General features: G+C 36.9%; 1 protein-coding gene across 1 annotated transcript in view; it reads left to right on the top strand.

The window, feature by feature from the left end:
• Positions 1-26163, top strand: part of LOC128983124 (bromodomain adjacent to zinc finger domain protein 1A) — a 218572-nt gene that overhangs the window by 90080 nt on the left and 102329 nt on the right. The window contains exons 11-14 of the mRNA XM_054402292.1: positions 6345-6460; positions 18625-18787; positions 18989-19219; positions 19515-19755. Coding sequence (XP_054258267.1) covers positions 6345-6460; positions 18625-18787; positions 18989-19219; positions 19515-19755 — 751 coding nt within the window. The remainder of the gene's footprint in view (positions 1-6344; positions 6461-18624; positions 18788-18988; positions 19220-19514; positions 19756-26163) is intronic.

Genomic DNA, 26163 nt, shown 5'->3' with positions numbered 1-26163 from the left:
CTATCTGGCAGACTGACAAGAATTTTTGATATTATCATTTTTTCATCAATATCTTGTTTTAAAGTTTTTAGTCTGTGTGCTATGTTTTCAATTCTACTTATGTGAGAACTTATATCAGAATTAGGCTCATACCTGAGGTTAAAGAATTCTTGTAATAACGAGTACTTCTGCTGCTCTGAGTCTCTTTCATAAATATTACACAGCTTCAAAAACATTTCTCTTGAGTTTTCACAGTTAATGATATGTAACATCGGTCCCTTCTCAATAGAACTAACTATACACTTCTGAGCCTTGGCATCTCTTTTAATCCAATCAGCCTTCTTCTTTCCATCGCCCATATCTTCAAGTTTCTCAGAACCATCAACAATACTCATCAAATCACTGGATTGAAATATTATTTTAATCTGAAATTTCCACAATGGAAAAGTTTCAACTCCTTTGAGTTTTTCTACGAAATCATCTTCTTTTACTGATGCCATTGTTAGTCTTACTTTTACTTTTTCACTCACCTTCACTACACTTTAACTCTTAGGGTTTTACTAGAAGATTACTTCTTGTTTTTACAGTTATGGTTGAATTAATGGATTTTTCTGGGCCCATAACCTGTTGACTTAAGTGAAAGTAAATTACTAACACCTAAGGTTTTACTGTTACAATAATTATCTTTATTTTACTGAAGTACACACACACAACATTTTTACTCAAACATAACTTATTCAAGAATTCTCATTACAATAAAAACAATCCTAACTATTTACACATGATCAGCTGTTAGCAACATAAATTAAATTAAATACAGGACAAGTAACAGCAAACATGTTTATTAAAAATAAAATTACATTCAACAAACTAAAGGCAGCCGTGGAAGGCCAGGGCACCGTCCGTGCACTCGAGCCTAAAACGTCTGTTGAGGTTCGGGACATAGATGGTGTGTCGACAGAGAGTGAGGTGGTTTAGGCCCTAAAGGAAGCAGTCCCCAAGCTTGCCGGAACATCGGCTGTTCTTAGGGTTAGGCTCACAAAACCAAATAGAAACCAGCAGCGGATGGCGGTCGCCGAAATAGCAGACGCACACGCTAGTAAGGTGTTAGCACTCCAGCATTTGAGGGTCGGTTGGGTCAACTGCAGGCTCAGACGGAGGGTGGAAGTAACCAGGTGTTTTAGGTGCCTCGGTTTTGGCCATTCCTCCCGAAATTGCAAGGGGCCCGACCGAGGCAAGCACTGTCTCCGGTGCGGAGGGGTGGGTCACGCTCGTAGGGACTGCCAAGTCGAATCTTGCTTTCTTTGTAAGGAAAATGGGCTCGCGGACAAAAACACCAAACATATAGCTGGGTCTGGGCAGTGCAGCGCTTTTAAAACTGCACTCCAGCAAGCAAAAGCCCTCCCACGAAAATAAGAATACTCCAATGTAATCTTGGGCGATCCAGGACAGCTGACGCGCTTCTCAGTCAGCTTGCACTCGAACACGGTGTTGACGCGCTCTTGGTCAGCGAACAGTATCAGTACCGGAATAGGGTCCCACCCTTTTGGTTCCCCGATAGTCTTAGTACTGCTGCTTTCTGGGTGCGTAATACAGCTCAAGTGCAAATGCGGGGTCATGGACAGGGCTGTGGATTTGTTTGGGTTCGATGCAAGGACGTCACCTACTACAGTGTCTACCTCACCCCTAACGAGGCTATCCATGACTTCCGCGAAAAGATAGTCCGCTTGGAAGAGAGCGTGCACGACACCGCAGGGCATGTAGTCGTGGCTGGCGATTTCAATGCTAGGGCCGTCGAGTGGGGACTGACCCTCACTAATTCCCGGCGGAAGTACATCCTGGACTTTGCTGCCAGGGCCGAACTCGTTTTACGAGGGCAACACGCCAACGTTCTGGCGACCCGGGATGAGGGGAACGATCCCAGACATAACCCTCGCATCTGAGTCTCTTCTGCCAAGGATCACAGCCTGGAGAGTCTTGAAGGATTATACAACCAGCGACCATCAATACATTATTTTTGATGTCTTAGCTCGCCTCCCGAGACAAGTTGCTGCATCTTGGGAAGTGCCCGTTCGGTGGAACACCAAAAAACTGGACGTGGCTAAATTCACCGAGGCCATCCTGCGGGGAGTGCCAGCGGTGCCTGCCGCACCTGGCATGGCTTATGCAGAGGCTATAGTTACATCGATGATGGGGCTGATTGCCTCGGCTCGTGATGAGTCAATGCCCCGCAAGAGACTCCGTTGCGATAGGAGACCCGTATACTGGTGGACTGCAGAGATCGCGGATTTGCGCCGAGCTGCTTTGAGAGCTAGACGACTCGCTACTAGGGCCAGGGCACCCTTGGATAGACGCCGTAAGCTGGAGAGCTATAAGGTGGCGAGGAAGTCTCTCCGCCGGGCCATCTACCGGAGCAAACACAATTGCTGGAAAACACTAAGGGATGATGTCGATTCCGACCCGTGGGGCCTGGGTTACAAACTAGTAACCCAAAAACTCACCACTCGCTCTCCACCTTCCGTCATGGAGGGGGCCGCTATGGAGAGGGTTGTCAAATCCCTTTTTCCAGATCATATTCTGCGCCCACTGCGTGAGTTTGAGATGATGGACTATGTCCCACTCTTCACTCATAAGGAGCTGGAGACTGCCGTTTTATCCCCAAAAACAACAAGGCTCCTGGACCTGATGGGGTACCTGGCGAGGCTTTTAAGAAGGTTTTTTCAATCAATCCCCTGATTCTTCTGAGCATGTACAACGCCTGCCTGGCAGAGGGGGTATTTCCGTTGTGCTGGAAAAAAGCTAGGCTCGTGCGGAAGGGGAAAGGAGACCCAGAATTGCCTTCCTCTTACAGACCCCATTGCATGTTGGATACGGCTGGGAAAGTTCTAGAGAAGTTGATCCGTTCCCGACTGAATTCAGCCGTGGTTGCTGTGGGGGACCTGAGCCCTCGCCAATACGGCTTCAGGAAGGGGCGATCAACGGTCGACGCTATTGAGGAGGTGAAGCAAGCCGTGATGAGAGCTGAGGATTTGAATCACTACTCTCGTAGGGTTGTGCTGCTCGTTACACTCGATGTGCGAAACGCATTTAATTCTGCAAGATGGTGCGATATGCTAGACGCTCTGGAGAACAACTTCCACGTCCCGGCATACTTCATGCGCATTATAGAGGATTACCTCCGGTTCCGCCTCCTCATGTATGATACTACAGAAGGCCCGCGGACGATGAGTGTCACTTCTGGTTCTGCCCAAGGTTCCATACTCGGCCCGGACCTCTGGAACGTTGCCTACGACAGCCTCCTTAGGTCTGAAATGCCTGAAGAAACCGTTTTAGTTGGGTACGCAGATGACATTGCAGCTTTAATAGCTGCTCGTAGTGTTGAGCTGGCCCAGCTAAAATTAAACCGAGTCATGCGAACTATAAACGCATGGATGGCAGATCACGGTCTCTCACTCGCGCTGAACAAAACTGAGATCGTGATTCTGACCAAAAAGCGGATTGACACCATTGTGCCGTTGAGGGTGAGGGACGTCGAAGTCCAGTCCGTTCGTGCCGCCAAGTATCTTGGTGTCATGGTGGACTCTGTGATCTGAACTTACTATTTTTATATGTCATCAAGTCATCTGAAAGACTTTCTCCTCCAGCATTGAAAGTTTCTCCAAAATTGCCTCAAAACCTCCTCCTTGATTGAGATTGTTGTGACTATGTGGGATCTGAGGAAAGGTATTCGTTGGCTTACCTCGGTTTGACAAAATAGCGTCGCAGCCTATTGCATTTGAACTCAAAGGTTGAACCTCCTGAATCTTATCCGCTGTAACGGCCAATGATTCGGTGCTGACCCCAGCACCTAACTGGGTTTGCAGGATGCCTTGAATATGCGCAGGAAGTCGTTGCATCCAGATGATCCTCAGCAAGTCATCTTGAACGCTGCTGCCAGCTAACGATTTCAGTCTTCTGAGAAAGTGTGATGGCGTATCTGTACCGAGTTCTTCTTCTACAAGTAACTGTTTAATTCTCTTATATTCTGAGACTGATAATCTTCTTATTAATTCTTTCTTCAGGCTCGTGTAAGGGTTTTCCAGATTTGGGTTTGAAAGTAAATCCTCTATTTCGGAAGCAGTCATCTCATCTAAGTGTGTCACAACATGTGTGAAACAAAGGCTCTCATCAAAAATGTGCCATAAAGAGAAAATCGCCTCAATCTGTATGAACCAAAGTGCTGGTTTCTCACACCAAAAATGGGGACATTTTAATTGTGGAGATTGCATTGAAGTTGTGTTGTTAGATGGTCTTGGATTTACTGAATTGTTTCTTTCTTGAGTTTTCTGATTTATTGGATTAACCAAAAGATCATCTTCTGAATCAATATTTGGTTTTGATTTTAATGTTCAGAGTCAACACCAAAGACATCATTAAGTTGTTTTCTGAGATCTTGGTTTTGTTCTTCCATCAGTTTTAGTATTGCCAATACTTCTTCATTGATTTGCATTATGTGTTCTTGATGTGTTCAAATCGGGGTCACCAATTTTAGTGGAAAGAACCTCATTTAAATAGGAGAAATACCTTAGATAAAAGTCTAGAGGTTTCCACTAAATATTATTGTTTAATTTATCATACTTTTAAAAGTAATCAACAATTATTTGTTTAGAGCAAATAAAAATGAACCACTTTTGTTGGAACAGCCTAAAAGAATGTCTCTTTGTTTATTTTTCTCTTCGTCACAACCAAAATTCAATAAAATTATTTAAAACATCTGTCAGCTGATATATCTGCCAGCTCACTACATATTTTATTTAAGTGTAATAAGACGTATCTTTATTTACTTTCCGGAGAATGATGATGTCTAAACGGCCGCGGGAGATAATCAGAATTTTGCCGCGATCGCAGAAGACCTCCCGTCAAAAGACGCCAGATTACCTGATTACCACGGTGGTGCAGTGCCGGATTAGAGAGGGTCTACTGTAGGCATTTTATGAATTGTCCACTAACATGGTTCAATGCAATTACATTCAATTATTAAGTTCATATAAATTCATATTCATCCCTACTGCAATCTTATCAAGTTATTATCTATTAATATTCTATCCATACTATTATAAAGAGGAGTATGTAGCCATCTTTTGCCGGCTACACCACACACGCTACGGTATCAGTATTATAATTGGCCAATTTTGTTTAATGTTTTTGTGTACGTGTTTCGTGTTTTTAACAACTCTTCCCAGTTATGAAGAGGATTTGGTTGGAAGTTTGGAGTATGTTTTAACTGGTGACAGCTTGAAAATGAACCTTTAGGTTCATAACCTATAATCGTAAGGTCGAATAAACAAGTATAAATGTGATAATTTATACTACAGAACTATATAACTTCAATAGGATTTAGCCTAAGTTAAAAAGAAGCCATTTCATTTCCGTGTACACCACTGACATTTTATTAATAAAATAAATGAAATCATAACAAATATACACTTTTCATTTAGTTAAATTATACCTCTGTATCTCGGTCCTAAATAATTATTTAATTGAAACAATCTTACTTTATGATGACCTTCCGTAGAGCTCTATTTTAATACAGGAACTCGTCTGTAAAAAAAATATACAAATGCATAAATATTACTAATATATCTATTCTAAATATAAATTTCAATTACCATTTTCTTTCGTACAATGTGCTTTTTGCAAGTTAACATACTTATAACCTAATTTAACATGTTTTAGAATTTGAGGTTAACCAACAGTGAATATTATTTTCCCATATCCATGTTCAATAGTATTTTTAATACAAATTTTAATTTCAGATTTAACTTTCCTAGATTATAATGGATAATAATATTTTGTACTTACAATGTCTACGAGATTTGCCTGCCATGAGATACAGAATTATGAATGAAATCAAACTTGTGAAGGAAATGAAAATAGAAACAATGTTACCACTACAAACAATTAAAATAAATCAACTTTGCTTCTTACATACTATAACTAAATTTGCTGGATTTTTTTTTAACAAACAATATAAGAATCAGTATAAACCTGGGTCGCTGACCTAAACCAGGATCACAGACAGTACTACAGGTATTTAACCTTTTATTAGCTAATGTTTGTGTTGTTGATGATTTATTGTGAACGGAAATTGAAGGATTTGTGATTTGATTTAAAGAAGATTGATGCACCTAATAGCATTTGATTATTGCAATTAAATATGTAATAGTTTTGAAACTTCAAGAATGTAATTAAAAGTTTCAAAAATATAGGTAAAAGATAAGGGAGTTGAAGGTAAATTAAATATATGAAAATGTTCTTTATTTTAACTCATATAATAACTCACATACTGTTTCACAAAGTATCCTGAAGCTCAGTTATTTTGTCAGGTACCAGCAACGTGGTGGCTACTCTAGTCTAGATGATCCTGGCCTCACTCTGCGGCTCTCTCAGCCACACATTCTGGACCATCTGGCTCAAATGCCATTTTGTGACCTGCCTGTCCGTAAGTTCCTCCTCTCATTACTCTCCAATACTTAAAGCAATACAGTTCCTTAACACGTTGACTGCCGCCTACTGCTGTATCAGTAGTGTGCTCGCCTGCCAAATAATGCGTCTGTCTGAGCCCAGCACTCGTCCGGAAACAGGCTGTAGTTTAGAATACAAGCTTTATTTTGGTGTAGGTTGGTACTAAACATTCCAGTAAAAATCCCGTCTGGCAAAGCTTTTGTCTCGTTTTCGAGGATTTTCTCTATTCGAGCCATATTACAAAGACTCTGGTTATTGGTGCAGGCAGTTCTGCTACCTTTGGGTGTTTCAGTGAACTACATCCACTTTCGGGGAAACGCAGAACAATCACATTTGCTCTTTTGTGATTCGTCTTACTGAGATATTGCAATGCCAATCAATAGCGACCGCTGATTCAGTATCGCGCCGGGGCTCCGCCCGGGCCTCGCCACAGTTTAGGAGCGCCTGTGTATAGGTTTTCAGCAGTCAACGTGTTAACCTGCAGACTAAGTGAATTTCCATTTACCTGGCTGAAAATATTCCCTTAAAATTGTCAGATTTATTTCCTACTAGCTGGCCCGACAGGTCGTCCTGTCCTAATGTGGTTTTATGTCAGACAATGCTCGTTCATTTTTAAGATGAGCTCGTTCGCGTGGCTCAATCACGTCCTGGTTGAAGTTTGTTTGCTACGCTTACTCACCTTAAGGTTGGAGCTCGTTCGCTAAGCTAACTTGCTTCCAGGTTGAAGTTCGTTTGCTACACTCACTCACCGCGACTTATCCATCACCGGCGCCGCATCAGGTTAAGCAGTCGTTAATTAATTAATGTTTAAATGTTTCGTGTGTGTTTACGTGTGTGTAAATGTCAACATGTTTTTTGTAAAACCATGACGAACTCAACACCGAGGGATATTTTATAGAGAAGCTGGCGTTCAACAAACCTGAGGATGTGCCAATAATAGGCATGAAACAGCTGTAGTTTTATAAAACTACTGAGAATCGGAGACAGAAGCCAGGTAATATAAACCTTATTATACTCTGTCTGAGTTTAATGTGCGGTTGAAGGACAAATTTGTTTTCCCCTGTTTTCTCCCTGGCCCCTGCCACCACCACATATTAGCCTACAGCTGATTCATACTGTTCATAATTTTACAACATGTGTCACTTTGTTTACATTTTAGTAGTAAACAACATTGTGATTATTATGATGATATTTTGTGCAGTTTAATATTATTCAGTCTGGGTTTAATTGATTAGTGTTAGTTAGAAATAGCCAAAACAGTGCAAAACTTAACTGGAGAAGGAAACAAATGCATTGCAGCACATAATATGGACTCCGAAGATTGTAATATAGAAAATATATAAAAAGATTATTGTAATGGATAATGAACCATTCGAAACGACTTAACAAAATTACAAGTTCAAAATCAAGAAAGGCAGGACATTATGAAGTGGCTATCAGATAACGGTATTGAACACAATCCAGTCCACACAGTAGCAGAACTCCTTACCACCGTGCGGCAGCACAGGCAAGATTTTCCCCCACAGTACGAACTGGATGAACTTGCGTTGCAGATGGGTTTGAGGTTGTTCGCCTACCCCCTACCATTGTCAATACAATCCCATAGAGCTAATTTGGGCTCAAGTGAAAGGGGAGGTAGCGCAAAATAACACGTCTTTTAAAATAAAGGATGTCAGGAACCTTCTTGAAAATGTCATGAACCATGTAACAGTAGAAGACTGGAAGCAATGCGTAATTCATGCTGAAAATATCCAGGAAGAAGATTTTTTTTAAGAAGGACTGCGTGACGAAATTATGGAACCATTCATTATAAATCTGCAGGATGACACTGACTCTGATGGCTAAGCGAAGATGATGGTGAACATCTACTTTCCAGTTATGAGAGTGAATGATGTAATGGAACGTTTCCAGTACTTTGTTAACGTTCACATTACATCTAACTTTTGTTAAATTTACATCATTGTGTTCATTTTGTGGTTTAATATATGTTTTATAAATAAAATTATATTTATGTATTTTTACGAGTTTTGTTTTCTATTTGGTGTGTACTCAGGCATATTGGGCTTTTACTATTAGGTATTTGAAAATTTATGCAATTAGTAAACAATGAAAAAATGCAAAAACTTAAATATAGCTGTTTCATACAAATGGTTTAATTTTTGTGTATCTTTAAACATAACTCGTTCATTCAAATAGTATGATCAATTTGTTATGTTAGTTTATCCTCAGTAAAAAAAATTATAGCAAATAATGTATGGTATAATAAAACAAGTTTAATGAAATGACTCCGTTGTTCATCATGAGTAGGCCTACTCTGATGTTGTACACTGATTATTCAGACATAAAGAGGATAACCCAATGGTTTTCATCCTGATCTGACCTTAGGGCTCCGCTAGAGACCTTGACAAAGTTCCCATTGTCGACGGTATTAAAATAATAACTAAATAAGAAGTGAAGAATCGCTTTAGAATTGTGAAACCAGTTCACCACGATATTAACTAATTTAATAATGTATAGTTACATTACCTGAACTGAAATTGTATTTAAAACAATCCATCAAAAGCATAAAGCATAAATGTTAGCCCAAGATTATCTATATTACAACAAAACTTCTAGTGAAATTAAAATTAATACGTAGATTATTTATGTTAAAATAAATCTTCTTGTTTTATTATGTGTGTAGTTCAATCATAATAAACAAATGCTTCCTAAAAACCTGTCTGCAATATAAAACAGATGATTGTTACGGGTATTTTAGTGTAGAAAAGGGTAAATGAGAGGGAGATTTACCATAATAGGGAAATCATATGTTGAATTCCAGCCGCACAATTATATTAGACAGACTATAGTAGAGGTGTGCGGATATCTGAAAAATCGGGTCCGGTTCGGTTCGGATATCAGTATCCGAACCGAGCCCAAATTTGATATCCGACCCTATCCGTTAAATATCTGAATTTTTCGGATAGACTATGTTTTTTGATGCTTTAAACTCATATGACGACTATAAGGCCACTGAGACATGGCCTTTCCATATAAATTGTTTGCATCAAGATAGAAGGTAAGGTATACACTGAGAGAAATACTTACTTACTGATGGGGCGTCACAAATCTCAGTAGATTTTTTGCCTCGTAGATTAGCCTCCTCCGCATTGGATCACATCCTTTTTGACTTGGTCATAAAATCTTAATTTAGGCCTACCCAACAGACGTCTTCCTGTAGGTATGGCCTCCTTCAGTCTTGTGCCATCCTGTCTCCGAAGTACATGACCTAGCCAACTAATTATTTTGGCTTTTATAAGCCCTATTATATCAGGCTCTTTATATAGGGCACACAGCTCTCTATTTTTCCTAATGCACCAAACTCCTTCTTCATAAATTGGGCCGAATATTTGACGAAGTAACTTATTTTCGAACACCATCAAACGTTCTTCATTTCTTTTGGAGAGGACCCATGTTTCACTTCCATACAATAACACTGGCTGTATTATGGTCTTGTATAATCTTAATTTTTCAGCATCTTGATAAAAGTTTGGATGACAAAAGTTTTGTACAGGCCCCAAGGCTCTTATTGGCATTTGCTAGTTTACTTTGTATCTCCAAATCTTCAGAATTTGAACTATTGACGGTAACTCCTAAATATTTAAAGCTCTCCACACAATTAATTGAACAGTTGGCAATGTTGAAATTTACATCTCTATTGTTAGCGTTTCGGCCGAAGTAATCAATTTTAGTTTTTTCTTCGTTTAGCTCTAATCCTACCTTCTTACATTCTTTAATGAAGTTTTCAGCTAATAGGCAAAGGTTTCCAGAGTCTTCTGCTAAAAATTTAATCAAGCAAATCCCTAATCCCACTTACCTGGGTTAGGTGACATTGTCGCAGTCACCCCACACCTGACACCAGTTGTCACAGGTCGACACCTTCTCTTGTGGTCTTCTAGCCTGTGGGAGCAGGAAGAACACGCGAGTAGGGATCAACTAAATTAATTAATTATCAAACGGTGAAACTTTACATAATTACAATCGCTTACAATGATACAAGAAAAGAAACAACTAACATTATGTAATCGCGACTGACAGAATATTAAATGATTTTAACACTGAATTTAAAACGTACACGGACTTGAAAGAAAGGAGTAAGAAAAGAAAGAGGGAGACCGCGCGCGGCGTACCTTACCGTCGTCCGTTACATCTTGGCGCGATCTGCGGCATCGGCATTGTCAGAACGGGAGCATCAGCATGGTCACATGACCATCATCAACCAATCAGCGCACGCTGAGCGCTCAACCCATGATTCAATGCAACAATAGTTGCTCGACTGTTGCTGCGCTCTAACGATTACAACAGGCGTTAATGAAACTAATTGAAGCGAGAAACAAAGCTAGAATTGTTTATCGCGACCCACGTGCGCTGCAAAGTCAGCACATTCCAGGGTATATCCGGCCAAGCCATGACGTCTGGTTAGGATTATTGTAAGGTTACAGAGTAATGAAATGAATTGGAGTATGAGTTATAAGGTTCACTTGGAGATTTATTTGAAGTTAAGCAAAATACATTATTGCTAGATAGGGTTGATACATCAACCTAGCAAATATTCGGTGATAGCCAAGGGCCAGGATTAGGGAGTAATGCCAATCAGCTTAAGCTCAAAGTTAACAAATTACAACAAAATGAGGCAGATATGCCAGGCCGTCACAAAATTACCACATCATCTGCAAATGCCAATATATTTAAGTCTACTCTCAGTTTTATGCCTCCTCGAAGGTTTTTGTCTTTTCTAAAGGCTTCTTCTATAGCTATCCTCAAGAGTGTTGGAGAAATTCCATTTCCTTGTCTTACCCCTGTGTTTATGTGGAAACTTTCAGATATTTCTCCATCTATTTTTATTTTTGCTTTGGACTCATTTATGCATAGTCTTGTTAATCTTAACAACTTTTCTGGTATACCATGCTTTTCCATGTTCTTAAAGAGTAATTTTCTGTCTATGCTGTCATATGCTTTCTTAAATCAATAAAGATTCCATATACACTTTTATTGTACTCCCAGTATTTTGAAATTCCCTGTTTCAGCAAAACGATTTGGTCAATTGTAGATCTTCATTTCATAAACCCTGTTTGCTGTTCTTCAATTATGGTCTCCATGAAGGGATTTAGCCTTGATAATAATTTTTTTTTAAATATTTTATAAACAGTATTCAGAAGGGATATACCCCTATAGTTGGAGCATAACTGTGTATCACCTTTCTTGTGGATAGGAATTATAAGTGCTTCTGTCCACTCCAATGGTATAGTTTCGGTTTCCCATACCCTAATTATTAGTTTGTGTATTTCTTTCATAAGGACTTTTCCGCAGCTTTTGATTGTCTCAGTTGTAATTTCATCTTCTCCAGGGGCTTTATTATTTTTCAGTTGTTTTATGACTTCTTCTACTCCTTTTTCAGTATGCGGCATAATATTAGGCTGCACATTGTGGTAATTTAAATTGTCTTCTATGTCTCTATTTCCTATGCTCTCACAGTTTAAGAGTTCCCTAAAATAGTCTCTCCATATTTTAATCCCAGATTCTTTGTCCATTACTAGGTTGCCATTTCTGTCTTTAATACCATAGTTTCGTTCCGAGAATCCAGATTTGAAGAAGCACATTGTTCTGTAAAAATACCTAGCATTATTTGTTGTTCTATCACTTTCTGCTTTTGTCAACTTTCTGTTGAGGAATTCTCTTTTACATCTTCTGCGTAATAATTTAGTGTTTCTGTTGATTTCACAGTATTCCATTCTTAGCTGTTCTGCCCTTCTCTGTTACTGTTCTTCTTCGTTTAGTGCCTTCTTACTTGATAACCACTTAAGCTTAATTTCTTTTCTTTTGTCAATCAACGTCTGACATTCTTCTGTAAACCATGGGCTCTTTTTCATCTTTGGTTTGTTTCCACATACTTCTTTTACTGCACTTTTGACGGCAAAAGAAGTATGTGGAAAGAAAAAGAAAAAAAGAAAAAAGAAGTATGTGCTGAGAGACATAGCCTTGCCATATAAAATGCATAACATACAAGGTATACTCTGAGACATTGTCTTCCCAATTAAATTGTTTCACCAAGATATAAGGTACACACTGAGAGACAGCCTTGCCATATAAATTGCATAACATGCAAGGTATATTCTGAGACATTGTCTTGCCAAATAAATTGTTTCACCAAGATATAAGGTACACACTGAGAGACATAGCCTTGCCATATAAATTGCATAACATACAAGGTATACTCTGAGACATTGTCTTGCCAAATAAATTGTTTCACCAAGATATAAGGTACATACTGAGAGACATAGCCTTGACATATAAATTGCATAACATACAAGGTATACTCTGAGACATTGTCTTGCCAAATAAATTGTTTCACCAAGATATAAGGTACACACTGAGAGACATAGCCTTGCCATATAAATTGCATAACATACAAGGTATACTCTGAGACATTGTCTTGCCAAATAAAATGTTTTACCAAGATATAAGGTACACACTGAGAGACATAGCCTTGCCATATAAATTGCATAACATACAAGGTATACTCTGAGACATTGTCTTGCCAATTAAATTGTTTCACCAAGATAAAAGGTACACACTGAGAGACAGCCTTGCCATATAAATTGCATAACATGCAAGGTATATTCTGAGACATTGTCTTGCCAAATAAATTGTTTCACCAAGATATAAGGTACACACTGAGAGACATAGCCTTGCCATATAAATTGCATAACATACAAGGTATACTCTGAGACATTGTCTTGCCAAATAAATTGTTTCACCAAGATATAAGGTACACACTGAGAGACATAGCCTTGACATATTTCAAGAACATCAGTTCACAACAAAACAAACATGGTCCTTCGAGCCAACGGATTTATTTTTCTACAGTTCATTGAATCATCACAGTAAGTTTTAATTTTTATTTCAAACAATCATGGCAGAACTTAGGCTTCTACAAAACAAGAGAGCTTCAATCAAAGGCTCTCTCTCAAAAATGAAGACCTTCGTGAACAATTTTGACATCAATACAGGTAATTTATTAGATATTGAAATCAGAAATGAAAAGTTAGAACAGTTGTACAGTGAATTCACAGACATTCATAGCAAAATAGTTGCAATCACTTTAGATGAAACTGACAACAGTTTTGATGAATTCGAAGAAAATTACTACATGGTAAAAGTAGCTTTCAAGGGAATTTTGGATACAAATAAGAATCTTGCAAGGCCTGATTTGAATCATTCAAGTTCTGGTAGTTCATTTGGCAATGTGTCACAAGAATCAAATTTTTTAAAACTTCCTAAATTCAATTTACAACCATTTGATGGAAAATATGAAAATTGGGTTTCATTTTACGACCTATTCCAATCAACGATTCATGCAAATCAATGTTTATCAGATGTGCAAAGGTTTTTCTACCTCAAGTCATGTTTGAAAGGGGAACCTTTAAATCTCCTTTCAACTTTGCCCCTGACTCAGTCCAACTACTTAGTTGCGATTGAACTCTTAAAAGAGAGGTATTGCAACAAGAAAATAATTGTTAACACTCACCTTAAAGCTTTGTTTTCACTGCCCAATGTAAACTCACTATCAGATTTGAAATCTTTATTAGACATCACCAATGTAAATGTGAGGGCATTAAACAACCTTGGGTACAAGACTGAGGAGTGGGATGTATTACTAGTTCATTTGCTAACATCAAAATTATATCAAAATTTAAGAACCAAATGGGAATTGAGTAATACAACCAAAGAAGTAGGCACTTTCATACAATTGGAACAATTTCTTAATCAGTATATTCAAGCTTTAGAAACTAGTCAAGACAACAGCAAAGGTACTAATGTATTTAGACACATTAGAACAAATTCAACTGAAATATCTAAAGGTACTACACAGAGTTGTCCTTTATGTGTACAAGATCATCCCTTGTTTAAATGTACAGAATTTTTAAGTCTCAAACCTTATGATAGAATTCAAAAGATCAAACAGCTTCATAGATGTTTTAATTGCTTATCAGCTACTCACATGGTTGACACTTGCAAAGCATCCAAATGCAAGGTCTGCTCCAGAGCTCACAATACCTTATTACATATCTCTAAAGAGTATATGCCAGAATTAGACCCTAAAGTTAGTTCTAAGCATAAACTTGACACAGGATTTCAAGCTAAGCCCAAACCTGAAGTTAGCTCACACAACAGTGGTTCCAGCAAATCAGAAGAAAAGAATAATCCAAAATGTAGTAATAGTACAAAACTATTATCAGCAGGCATTGGTTCTCCTACAAGAGTGATGCTGTCCACAGCCAGGATCAAGGTAAAGAACTGCTGGGGTGAGTATCAATACTGTAGGGCTTTGATAGATCCCGGGAGTGAGGGAAGCTTCATTTCTCAAACCTGTTTTCAAAAGTTAGGATTATCACGACAACCATTCAACGTTTTAGTCCACGGAGTAGGTAACAGCCATGCTGGTTATACACGAGGATTAACGTCACTTTTCATTCAAACCAAGCAAGATACAGACATTCAAGTTACAGCATACATCTTGAACAAGCTAACTAACGTTTCCTCACTCAACACATCCTTTGATCATTGGTTTCACATTCAAAACCTTGAACTTGCTGATCCATACTTCTACCAATCAGGTCAAATAGATATCATTCTAGGAGCTGACATTTACGTAGATCTATTGATAGATGGTATAGTTAGAGGTCCAGAAAACACTCCATCAGCTATCAATTCCAAACTAGGTTACTTGTTGTCAGGAAGATTATCAGATCCATCATCTGAAGGTATTCATTTATTCACATTATCTATTCAAAACAATGACATAAACACTGCAGTAGAGCGTTTTTGGAAGATAGAAGAGGTCAGTCATGAACCTACTTCTCAATTGCAAGATAATGACATTTGTGAAAATCGTTTTCTGACCACACATTCTCGAGATGAATCTGGAAGATTTTGTGTTTGTCTTCCTTTTAAACCATCAATTACTGAGCTTGGTGATTCTTATTCAACAGCATTAAGCAGATTTAAAGGTTTAGAATCGACACTCACTTCTGACAAACATGAAAGTTATCAGTCTTTCATGAAAGAATACAGTGATTTAGGTCACATGCATCAAACACCCACAGAATTATCGTCCATTGACAGTAACAAACACTACTATCTACCTCATCATGCAGTATATAGAGATTCGAGTTCAACAACTAAAACCAGAGTTGTTTTTGATGCATCATGCAAAACAACATCAGGTACATCATTGAATGATCATCTGTATACTGGTCCAAAACTTCAAACTGACATAATGAATTTGCTAATTAGATTTCGATTGCATAAAATTGTATTTACGGCAGACATTGAGAAGTTTTACAGGCAAATTTTAGTGAGCAAATCTGATCAATGCTATCAAAGAATACTTTGGAGATCATCACCAGAAGAACCGATTAAGTCTTATGACCTTAACACAGTTACTTATGGAACATCATGCGCACCATTCTTATCCATACGTTGTTTACATCAACTATCTGACCACATTAAGGATTATTCTCCTGAAGTGGCTAGGATATTGAAAGAAGACTTTTATGTTGACGATCTTGTAAGTGGAGCCAATACTGTAGATCAAGCTTTATCCATAAAAAATGAACTAGTTCGAACACTAAATCAAGCAGGGTTTCCATTGCGCAAGTGGTCATCTAACGCCAAAGAAGTTCTAGATGAAATAACACCAAGTCAAACCATTTTTCAATTTCAATCAGAAGACTCTTCAGTCAAACTATTAGGACTTCTGTGGAATCCCGAAAGTGATACTTATCAGTATTCAATTAATTTACCTGACTTACCAAGCAAAATAACTAAACGTAAAATTTTATCTGAAATTGCCCGTCTATTCGATCCATTAGGTCTATTGTGTCCAGTAATAACCAAAGCAAAACTCATCATGCAAAAAACCTGGTTATGCAATAATGGTTGGGATGAGACAGTTTCTGATGAATTATCTAATGAATTTGTTCAATATTGTAACAATTTGTCACACCTCAAGAATCTTCAGACACCCAGACCATTAGTTTTATTTGGGTCTGAAGTTATCTATGAATTATTTGGTTTTTGCGATGCTTCAGAAAAGGCATACGCTGCAGTCTTATACCTCAGAAGTGTTTCAACATCAAATGTACAAGTTCAATTGATCTGTGCTAAGTCAAGAGTATGTCCACTTAAGAAAGTTTCAATCCCCAGGCTGGAGTTATGTGGCGCAGTGCTATTAGCTCAACTAGTTGACAAAGTAAAACCAATTTTACCTACCTCAAACACTTATTTATTTACTGACTCTACAGTTGTGCTGGCATGGATTTCAAAACCCCCAAACACATGGAAAACATTTGTAAGCAGCAGAGTGTCACAAATTCAATCCCTCACCAACACATCAGATTGGAATCACATTTGTTCAGAAGATAATCCTGCTGACCTAGCATCTACAGGTGTCTTAGGAAACAATTTTATCAATCAGGATTTGTGGTGGTTTGGACCTTCATATCTGTTGGATAAAAATATGAAAATAAATGAATCTATTCATAATGAAAATGCATATGTACCTGAAAGAAGATCCGTCAAATGTGCTTTACTTATGGAAAACAGTACTGATGAGTGGTATTTAAAATTTAGTTCATACACCAAAGCCATCAGAGTTACTGCTTATTGCCAAAGATTTATAAACAATCTCAAACAGCCTGTACAAAATGGACCACTTACCCCAAATGAATTAGACAATGCTCTTCTATGTATTGTCAAACAAATTCAAAAAACTTTCATATGTTTGCAGAAGAAGAAATGTGTGAAACCCAACAGTAAACTTTCAAGTTTAAATCTATTTTTAGATGACAATGGAACAAGTTTTGTTGGACCAATCAACAAGTTGTTAAAAAGTTCCCACTAAATCACTTTTTTGCGGGGGAGTTATGTTAAAAGCATTTAATTTCATCCCTTGGTCTGTTTATACAGTTTTCTCTTGTACTTTTGTTATTAACACATGTTATTTATCATTATTAATTTTTGTAAACAGTTTTCAATAATAATACACATTCTTTTGTTCACATCACAGTGTTTTTAATTTAATCTACATTTTTTCTATTAAATAATCATTTCAAGAACATCAGTTCACAACAAAACAAACACATATAAATTGCATAACATACAAGGTATACTCTGAGACATTGTCTTGCCAAATAAATTGTTTCACCAAGATATAAGGTACACACTGAGAGACATAGCCTTGACATATAAATTGCATAACATACAAGGTATACTCTGAAACATTGTCTTGCCAAATAAATTGTTTCACCAAGATATAAGGTACACACTGAGAGACATAGCCTTGCCATATAAATTGCATAACATACAAGGTATACTCTGAGACATTGTCTTGCCAAATAAATTGTTTCACCAAGATATAAGGTACACACTGAGAGACATAGCCTTGCCATATAAATTGCATAACATACAAGGTATACTCTGAGACATTGTCTTGCCAAATAAATTGATTCACCAAGATATAAGGTACGGTATTCTTTTTTGTGAAGTTGAGTGAGTTGTAAATTTGACCTTCAGTTTTTATTACTGAGACGAGATTAATGACTTATAATATCACAATAGTGAATAGTTTACAATTCATATTATAGTTTATGTATATAAAAATGAAAATTACTTAAACTTCAATCTTAATATTTATTTATTAAGTACTTGAATAATGTCAAACTATCCGAATCCGAAAATATCCAAATTCGAACCTCTAATTATCCAATCCGATCCGAACCAAGCCTTAACTATTGGATCCGAACTGAAATTTCACTATCCGCACACCCGTACTTTTTAGTGCTAAAAGTTTATCCCGATCCGACAAATAGTATGTGAAATACATAATTTAAAAGAAATCCTTTGCCGCCATATTGTTGATGTCATAGTTGGAAAACGAGGGGAATAGGAGGTAAACACCCTGGTTTTTAAACTCCCTAGACATTAAACTAAAATGTTATGCAATAATATTTAGTATACGCAAGTTTGCACATCAAAGTATTGTCAGCTGCTAGACTACTATCCTTTATGTGCAAGAAATTAATTGAATTTTTTTTACAGCTGACAAATTATCTATTTTGTCATGTCTGGTTAGCCAGATTTTGACTTTTGCTGCTATCCGCGATCGCATTGATGAAAGTATGGACAAAATAAAACAAGGCAGAGTAGAACTCAGAACCCTGAGTGGCAATGACAGGAGGAGAGAACAAGAAGCTGTTCAGAAGTGAGTTAAACCTTAATATTTTAATGTATTTTAGCTATTTTTTGTAACATTTTTTCTTTAAATTTTACATACACATATAAATACGAAGAGAAACAATCTTATTGAAGCATACTTTTTATTTATAAACACTTGAGTTGTTCTAGGTTTCAAAATCAATCAAAGTTTATATAGGTATTGAGAGAATTGTGTTACACTCTGCAGGTTCAAGGATGGAGAGTGGACAGCAGAGCAGCTAGAACATGAGAGAGAACTGTTGCATCGTCGTAAGCAAGACCAAGGTCGTAGAGCGCGTGAGTTGAGTGAGGAGAACCAAGCCAACCAGGTGCTGCCGCTGGGGATAGACCGAGCATACCGCCGCTTCTGGGTGTTCCCTGCGGTGCCGGGCTTGTTTGTAGAGGACAACGAGCTACAGGCTGGCATCTGCTTACCTAAGTATGTATTAAAATATAATATATTTAAGCACTTTGTAATAGTTGTATAAATGTATTTATAGCTCATATTTGACTTTATTAAATACACATGTGTTTTTATGTAAAACAAAAAGAATGATTTGTTATTGTGCCTGTGATTCTAATTACGTTTAATTATTGTCTACATAAATTTGTAAATGTGGTGGTCACAGGATTCAGCTAATAATAGGTATGTAACAAACCAGATTGTAAATGTATGTTATTTCTAACAAATGCATTGGTCTATTGGTTTACTGCAAGTAAATCTCTGCTTTTAGAGGTACGCCAGCCTTGGATTTAGGGCTCATTGAAGGCGAGGATCCAGAAATCTATGTCAAAAGGCTTTTTGAAGAAGTAAGCAATAAAGAAAACTTAATGAAGACACCTTCAAAGGCACAAACTACTCCTACTAAAACTCCCTCTAAAAGTTCTCTGAAGTCACCCGGCAAAGGAGCAACAACGCCTGGCAAGAAAACAGTTGTGGAAAGAAGGCCCCTGACTTGCTGGGGAGATCAACAGGTAATAAACAATTTGTTTTATTTGTATTCTCATTTTATTAATATATAAAATGAAATGCTCATGGAAAAAGTCCTCTAAAATGATGTCTCTGATGTGTCGATACCAAAATTTATTGATTCTCAATATCAATATTCCTACCGGTACCTGAAAAATTGATACTGATACAATTTTTTTAGTTTTGCCAAAATTTCTGAATATATTGGTTATACTACACCAACCTGTCTTTATGTCCCTCCATCAAGTTTTTTTAGGGTGATGAGGTGTTTTCAAGTAAAGTAAAAATGAATGTAGCAATGAAAAGTTCTAACTAGCCAATCTAAGTTTAAACCCTTCTAACCACATAAAATAAAATGCCATATCCAAGGTAAATGGAGTTATTAAAAGGTACAAAATATGAGGGTTGTTTTTTTTTTCAACCTCCGATAGGCTATGAACAAAAGACAAGTTCATATAAAACATTAAATTTATTACCAAAAGTTTGGTCCATTTATGGTTACTTTTTGACATAATCCCCAAAGAGATTGAGACATTTGCTATATCTGTGCACCAGCTTTTTAATACCCTCTTCAAGAAAAGTGGCCGCCAATACATTCAAAAAACAAAAAAATTCAAAAAAACAAAAAATGTCAAAAGTAATAAAAAAATTAATAAAAAATAAAAAAAAGGACTTTAAAATTTCTAGAAATTCAGTAAACAAATCAATAATGGTGAATCTGTGGTTTATTTAACCATTCTGCCAACTTGTTGAACCAGCTCATTACTGTCGTTTCAGATGACACATTTTTTACTCTTTTGAGAATATGGAAGCATTTCTGGCTCTCTTAATATTTTCAGGCAAATAGTTAAAAATTCTTGGAGCGATATATGAGAAAGAATTACTAAAACATGTTCTCCCAGACCTAGGAATACAATAATTTAAACCAGAATGTAAACTATCTCTATTAATATTCTAATTGGCATATTTCCACTTCTGCAGTAGAACACATTTAATACCTTATAAAATGTACAAATGCCTTAAGGGTAAAACCTTAAAACTAAAATACAAAGGTCGAGAGTGCTCAAATTTCTTTTTTTAAATCAGTCTAATAAACCTTTCATGGGCAATCTATAAGCTTGTAAATTGGACTCATAAGTAGCTCCTAACAAATTATAGCATACAGTATTCCAGTCTACTTTGTACCATAGAAAAATAACATTTTTTAGAGGGGTCTCTAAAGGAACTACTTTTGTTCAATGATATAGGCCAGGATTTTGAATTAATAAGGGGAATAGTAGCTAGCTTACCTTGAAGAAGTACAGGTAGGTCATAGAACATACAGAAGAGAAACTTAACACACAATATTTCGTTCCCAAGGGGGGAATATTTGGAAATATTGTGTGTTCAGTTTCTCTTCTGTATGTTCTATGACCTACCTGTACTTCTTCAAGGTAAGCTAGCTACTATCCTCCTTATTCTACAAATCTAAATCTAAAGGTGGACTATTTCATTGAGAAAACAAATATTCTTAAGACAAAGCTCATTTTTTTTGTAGGTGCGAAATGTAAGCCTTCAATGTTAACAGCTTGTCCAAATATAATAAACCTAGATACTTCGTAGAGTTGACTCTTTTTACAGAAGAACTATTTTTACTGCTACAACTGAGCAGTACAGTAGTTAGTAAGCCTATATACAGGGTGATTGGAAAGTCTGGGTACGGCTTAATATTTTGAAAAATAATAAACGTAGACCTACAAAACTTGGAATCAAGTAACAAGGCATATAAATCTATCTTAACACATATCCAGTGATCCGCTACCTCCTCAGGGGGACGGCCCGCCAGGAGTCAGGAGAAGATCTTAAATGTAAGCATAGGTTGATATGCACATCAAATTAAAGGTCTATTTTTGTAGAATACAACGCCGCAAACTGCACTTCAAAAGGTTGATCCTGCGCAAAATGACAGTTGTCACTCAGGGCCGTCCCCCTGAGGAGGTAGCGGATCACTGGATATGTGTTAAGATAGATTTATATGCCTTATAACTTGATTCCAAGTTTTGTAGGTCTACATTTATTATTTTTCAAAATATTAAGCCGTACCCAGACTTTTCAATCACCCTGTATATACACTAATTCATCAAAAGTATTTTCATTAGACTTCAAAGAAAAATTTATAAAATTAGTAATTAAAACGGTTCTATTTTTTATTAATTTCATCAAATCTTCCTCTTTGACAGTCTTATTTTGATCACAATTTGTGTACCTATATAACATTTTTGTGGGCAAATGAAAACAATCTGCCTTTGAATTTTTCATTACAAAGACTATTTATTTACGTACACTATGTAACAATTCAATATTTCCACTGATATTTTTCAATAGAATGATTTAATTTTTACCATATGTTCTTATTTTTATCAATATGTCAATCCATCTCCCCTTATCAAACCTTGTAAAATATATGTCCAAACAGACCACCAATAGGTAATTGTTCCAATACAATATAAAATATAAAATTTTCAAATAACCTAATTTCATGTACATATATAATAGCCTATAACTTTTTGTAACAAAATTGCTTCAAATTCAATATAAATTTACTTAAATAACTTTTCAAAATTCAAATTTAACTCTCTAGTAATTGAACATTGTTATAATATATGTGTGAACAGTGGCCTACAATTTTCTGTGATTAAGTCAGCATTGACATGTGTGAATGCAACAATGCATCAAACCTTCATCACTTCCAAGAGAGCTGAGCTAGTATGAAGATATAAATTGTAAACTGTCTATTTTAATATCAAAATTTATAAAAAAGTGCCTATATTTGAACCTAAATTAGTGAAATTTGATTGAAGAGGAAACGTCCTTGTTAAGAACATTAATAATTACTATATCAAGAAATTTACCGTAAAGAAGACATCAATTTTGGTGAGATCACTCCAGTAGACATTTTCTTTCCTTGGAAGCCATTAGAACATTTTTAGGCCTAATTTTTGGAACATTTAAATACGAACATTCAAAGTCAAGAAACTAATAGAAGCTTATTCAGAACTTTAATTAATTCAACCACACAGAAAATAATTCGAATATAATTTATATTTCAAACAAAATTTAATTAGGCTATTTAATCACAAGATTAAATTCAAACGCCGCTCGATCACCCCCACCTGAGATAAAGATCCATGCAATATAACACCTGAACCCAAATTAGAACTATTGTAATAGGCCTAGCCTAAAGCTTTTAAAGTAAATTCATTCCCCACTCTTTGTAAACTTTATTGTGAACCCTTTCCTTTCTTTTGTCATCAATTTTGTATTGTAATTCAATAAATTTAAGTTTAAGATACTGTACATGGAGTTTCCATTGTATTATTTAGCTTAAAGGTTGATTACAACTAAAAGAAGGATAGGGCCTTAAACTGTGCCTTGGGGCACCCCATCTTTAGTTACCTTTCATTTGCCCATATAATCTCCTAATTTTACACACTGCTTTCATCCTATCAGATACATGTCCTATCAGATTGTAACTACGGGACATGTTGGCGAAGGAGCTGTGACCGCGGGACATGTTGACGATAGTGCCGTGACCGCGGGAAATGTTGACGATGGTGCCGTGACCACGGGACATGTCGATGACGGTTCTGTGACCGCGGGACTTGTTGATGACAGTGCAGTGACTAATGGACCTGTTGACGATGGTGCTGTGACTACGAGACATGTTGGCGATGGTGCTGTGACTACGAGACATGTTGGCGATGGTGCTGTGAATGCAGGACATGTTGACGATGGTCCTGTGACTACGAGACATGTTAGTGATGGTACTGTGAGTGCAGGACATGTTGACAATGGTGCCATGACCGCGACATTATGTTGACGATAGGGGTCTGCGGTGCACAAAAAAGTCGGTACGGTTCGGTTCTAGCTTAATTACCATCATCAGTTCGGTACAGCAGTTTATGGGTACAAACTCAGTTCCATACAGCCTATTATAATAATAAATTACTTTTAGTTTACTATCAACAGCAGTTGGTTCCAGCACATAAAACAAAAGGCTTATCAGATGTTTGTTTACGATCTTCATAATTTATTACCAGGGTAGTTATGCAATAAAAAAAACATTAGCAGTCCCAAATCCATTAATATTTTATCACGACAATAATTGTTGTATTAAAGTACTTCCAAGAACTCTGAGTTTTATCTCGTTTAATCCTTTATGACTTTAATTTTAGCGAATTTCCCTATAGGGAAGTAGCTATTACCGTAGGTGGCACGGTAAGACTTAGGCCCGGGACCGATTTACTTATTCATTTTGATGTCCCTAGAGGCCAAAAACACCATTCGTTCAAATTTTTATATATGTATATATATATATATATATATATATAGATTTATATATATATATATATATATATATACGTCCGTGAACGCGATAACTTGAGTAATTTTTGTCCGATTTTGATGAAATTTGGTTTAAAGGTGTAAGGCAGGATAAACTTGAATGAGTTCGCGAACCAGCATGATCGGACCATGGGAACGGGGTTTTACGGGAGGTTTTATGGGGTAAAAAATGGTTTTTCTCATTTTTGACCCTCAAAACACAAAATTACCCAATTTCTCTCTAGACCTTTTTAAAGAGCTTAAAAAAACAAATAATTTAGTATATCAAAGTGTTTTTGTACGATTATTGGTAACGGAGAAAATTCAAAAATTGTAAATTTTAAATTCCCATGTTATTCTTATGGAGAATATTGTAAACTGTGGTATTTTGCTTGTTTATGGATATATTTTGATCAAACTTGGCAAATTTATTTATTTTACACTAAGCTATTAATATTTTACTAAAAAATACACTTTCCGTTATTAGTTTCCTTGTAGCAGCAAACCTAGGTACTCATTAAGTCTAATGTTATTTAAATAAATTTAATTGAAAATCAATTCAGACAAATGGAAATTCGCTTGGTCGGCAGGTTTGCTGCGGCGGGGGTATTTATTATTAGCCTAGTAATTATTATGATATCCCAATTCTATTTTATCATAAAAATTATAGTTTTTTATAATGGCTGTTAAGTTTAATCTCTAACTATAGTCACTGTTTTCGTATGTTAATGTTACAACAGTAAAATTATTTCTTTCTAATAAAATATTTACAAGACGCAAACTACCATGAATTAGTTTCTTTGAAAATAATCTGTAACAGTTTTATGTTTTTGAATAAAGAAATATATCTTTTTGTCCTTCATTGTTTCATTTCACAATTTTGTCAGCAATTGGAGCAAGCAACAGGGTGGTGCAAGAGGGGAGGGGGAGGGTCTATGACCTTGAGTGCCCCTTGCCTGGCTGGTGAGAGGGATTTATGGTTTGTTTACATCCCACTACCCTTCCTACCAAGAAAAAAACCCTGAAGATTCAAAAACACTGACTTGTGCTGTTAATTAGGACACTAGTGTCTCTGCATTATGTTGCCAAGTTGGCATTTAATTTTCTTTTCTCTTGATTTAATATAATCTTCTATATATTAATTATTTTAGAGTTCCTTTTAGGGTACCTAATTAATTGCAATACAGTAGAACGTCGATTATCCGAAGCTCGGTCATCCGAAACGTCGGTTAACCGAAAGGGAGACAGAAGCAAAAATCAATAAAATCGCGCGCCAATCACGACTGGCCGTAGCGCTACGCCACCGCACACTGCTAGGCGGGAGGCGGGGCGGGCCTACGTGACGAAATTGTCGTGCACTATGGCCGCGCGCGCCACTCCTACTGCCACTGACTCAGTATCCGTCTCAAGTCTCAGTCGCCTGTGAGCATTCGACAGCGACAGTTCGTACGGGTTTCTATTGTACTGTTTCATTCTACACTGACTATGTCGTCGTGTTGTGCTTAGTGTTTCTGATAAACTTAAGATATTGGAGCAGTTAAAAAAAGGTGCTAGTGGATCGAGTTTAGCTCGGGAATATGGAGTTGGAAATGCGACGATATCTGACATTAAAAAGAAAAGTGAATCCATCACAAAATTTGCGTGTGTTCTCGACAGTGAAGATGGGAGCCTACATAGGAAAACCATGAAAATGGCGGAAAACCAAGACTTGGACACCGCAGTGTACACTTGGTTTATGCAGGTACGTGGACAAGGACAACCAATAAGTGGCCCTTTGCTTTGTGAAAAAGCCCTAGAAATGAATGCGAAACTTGGTGGTAACGCTGACTTTAAGGCATCAACCGGCTGGTTGAAACGGTTTAAATCTAGGCATGGTATTAGGGAGTTGGATATTCAAGGGGAAAAGCTGTCTGCTGACACTGAAGCAGGAGAAAAATTCAAAGATTCGTTTGCAAGTTTGCTCAGTGAGGAAGGCTACGATGATAACAATGTCTATAATGCAGACGAAACAGGCCTATATTGGAAGAAAATGCCAACAAAGTCCTTAGTTT

Source organism: Macrosteles quadrilineatus, unplaced genomic scaffold, assembly GCF_028750875.1.
Source record: "Macrosteles quadrilineatus isolate MER2022 unplaced genomic scaffold, UCM_ALF_1.0 Scaffold_1__1_contigs__length_201487025, whole genome shotgun sequence".
Lineage (NCBI taxonomy): Eukaryota > Metazoa > Arthropoda > Insecta > Hemiptera > Cicadellidae > Macrosteles > Macrosteles quadrilineatus.
Note: the sequence above shows the minus strand (reverse complement) of the source record. Positions and strands in the feature narration are given on the sequence as shown.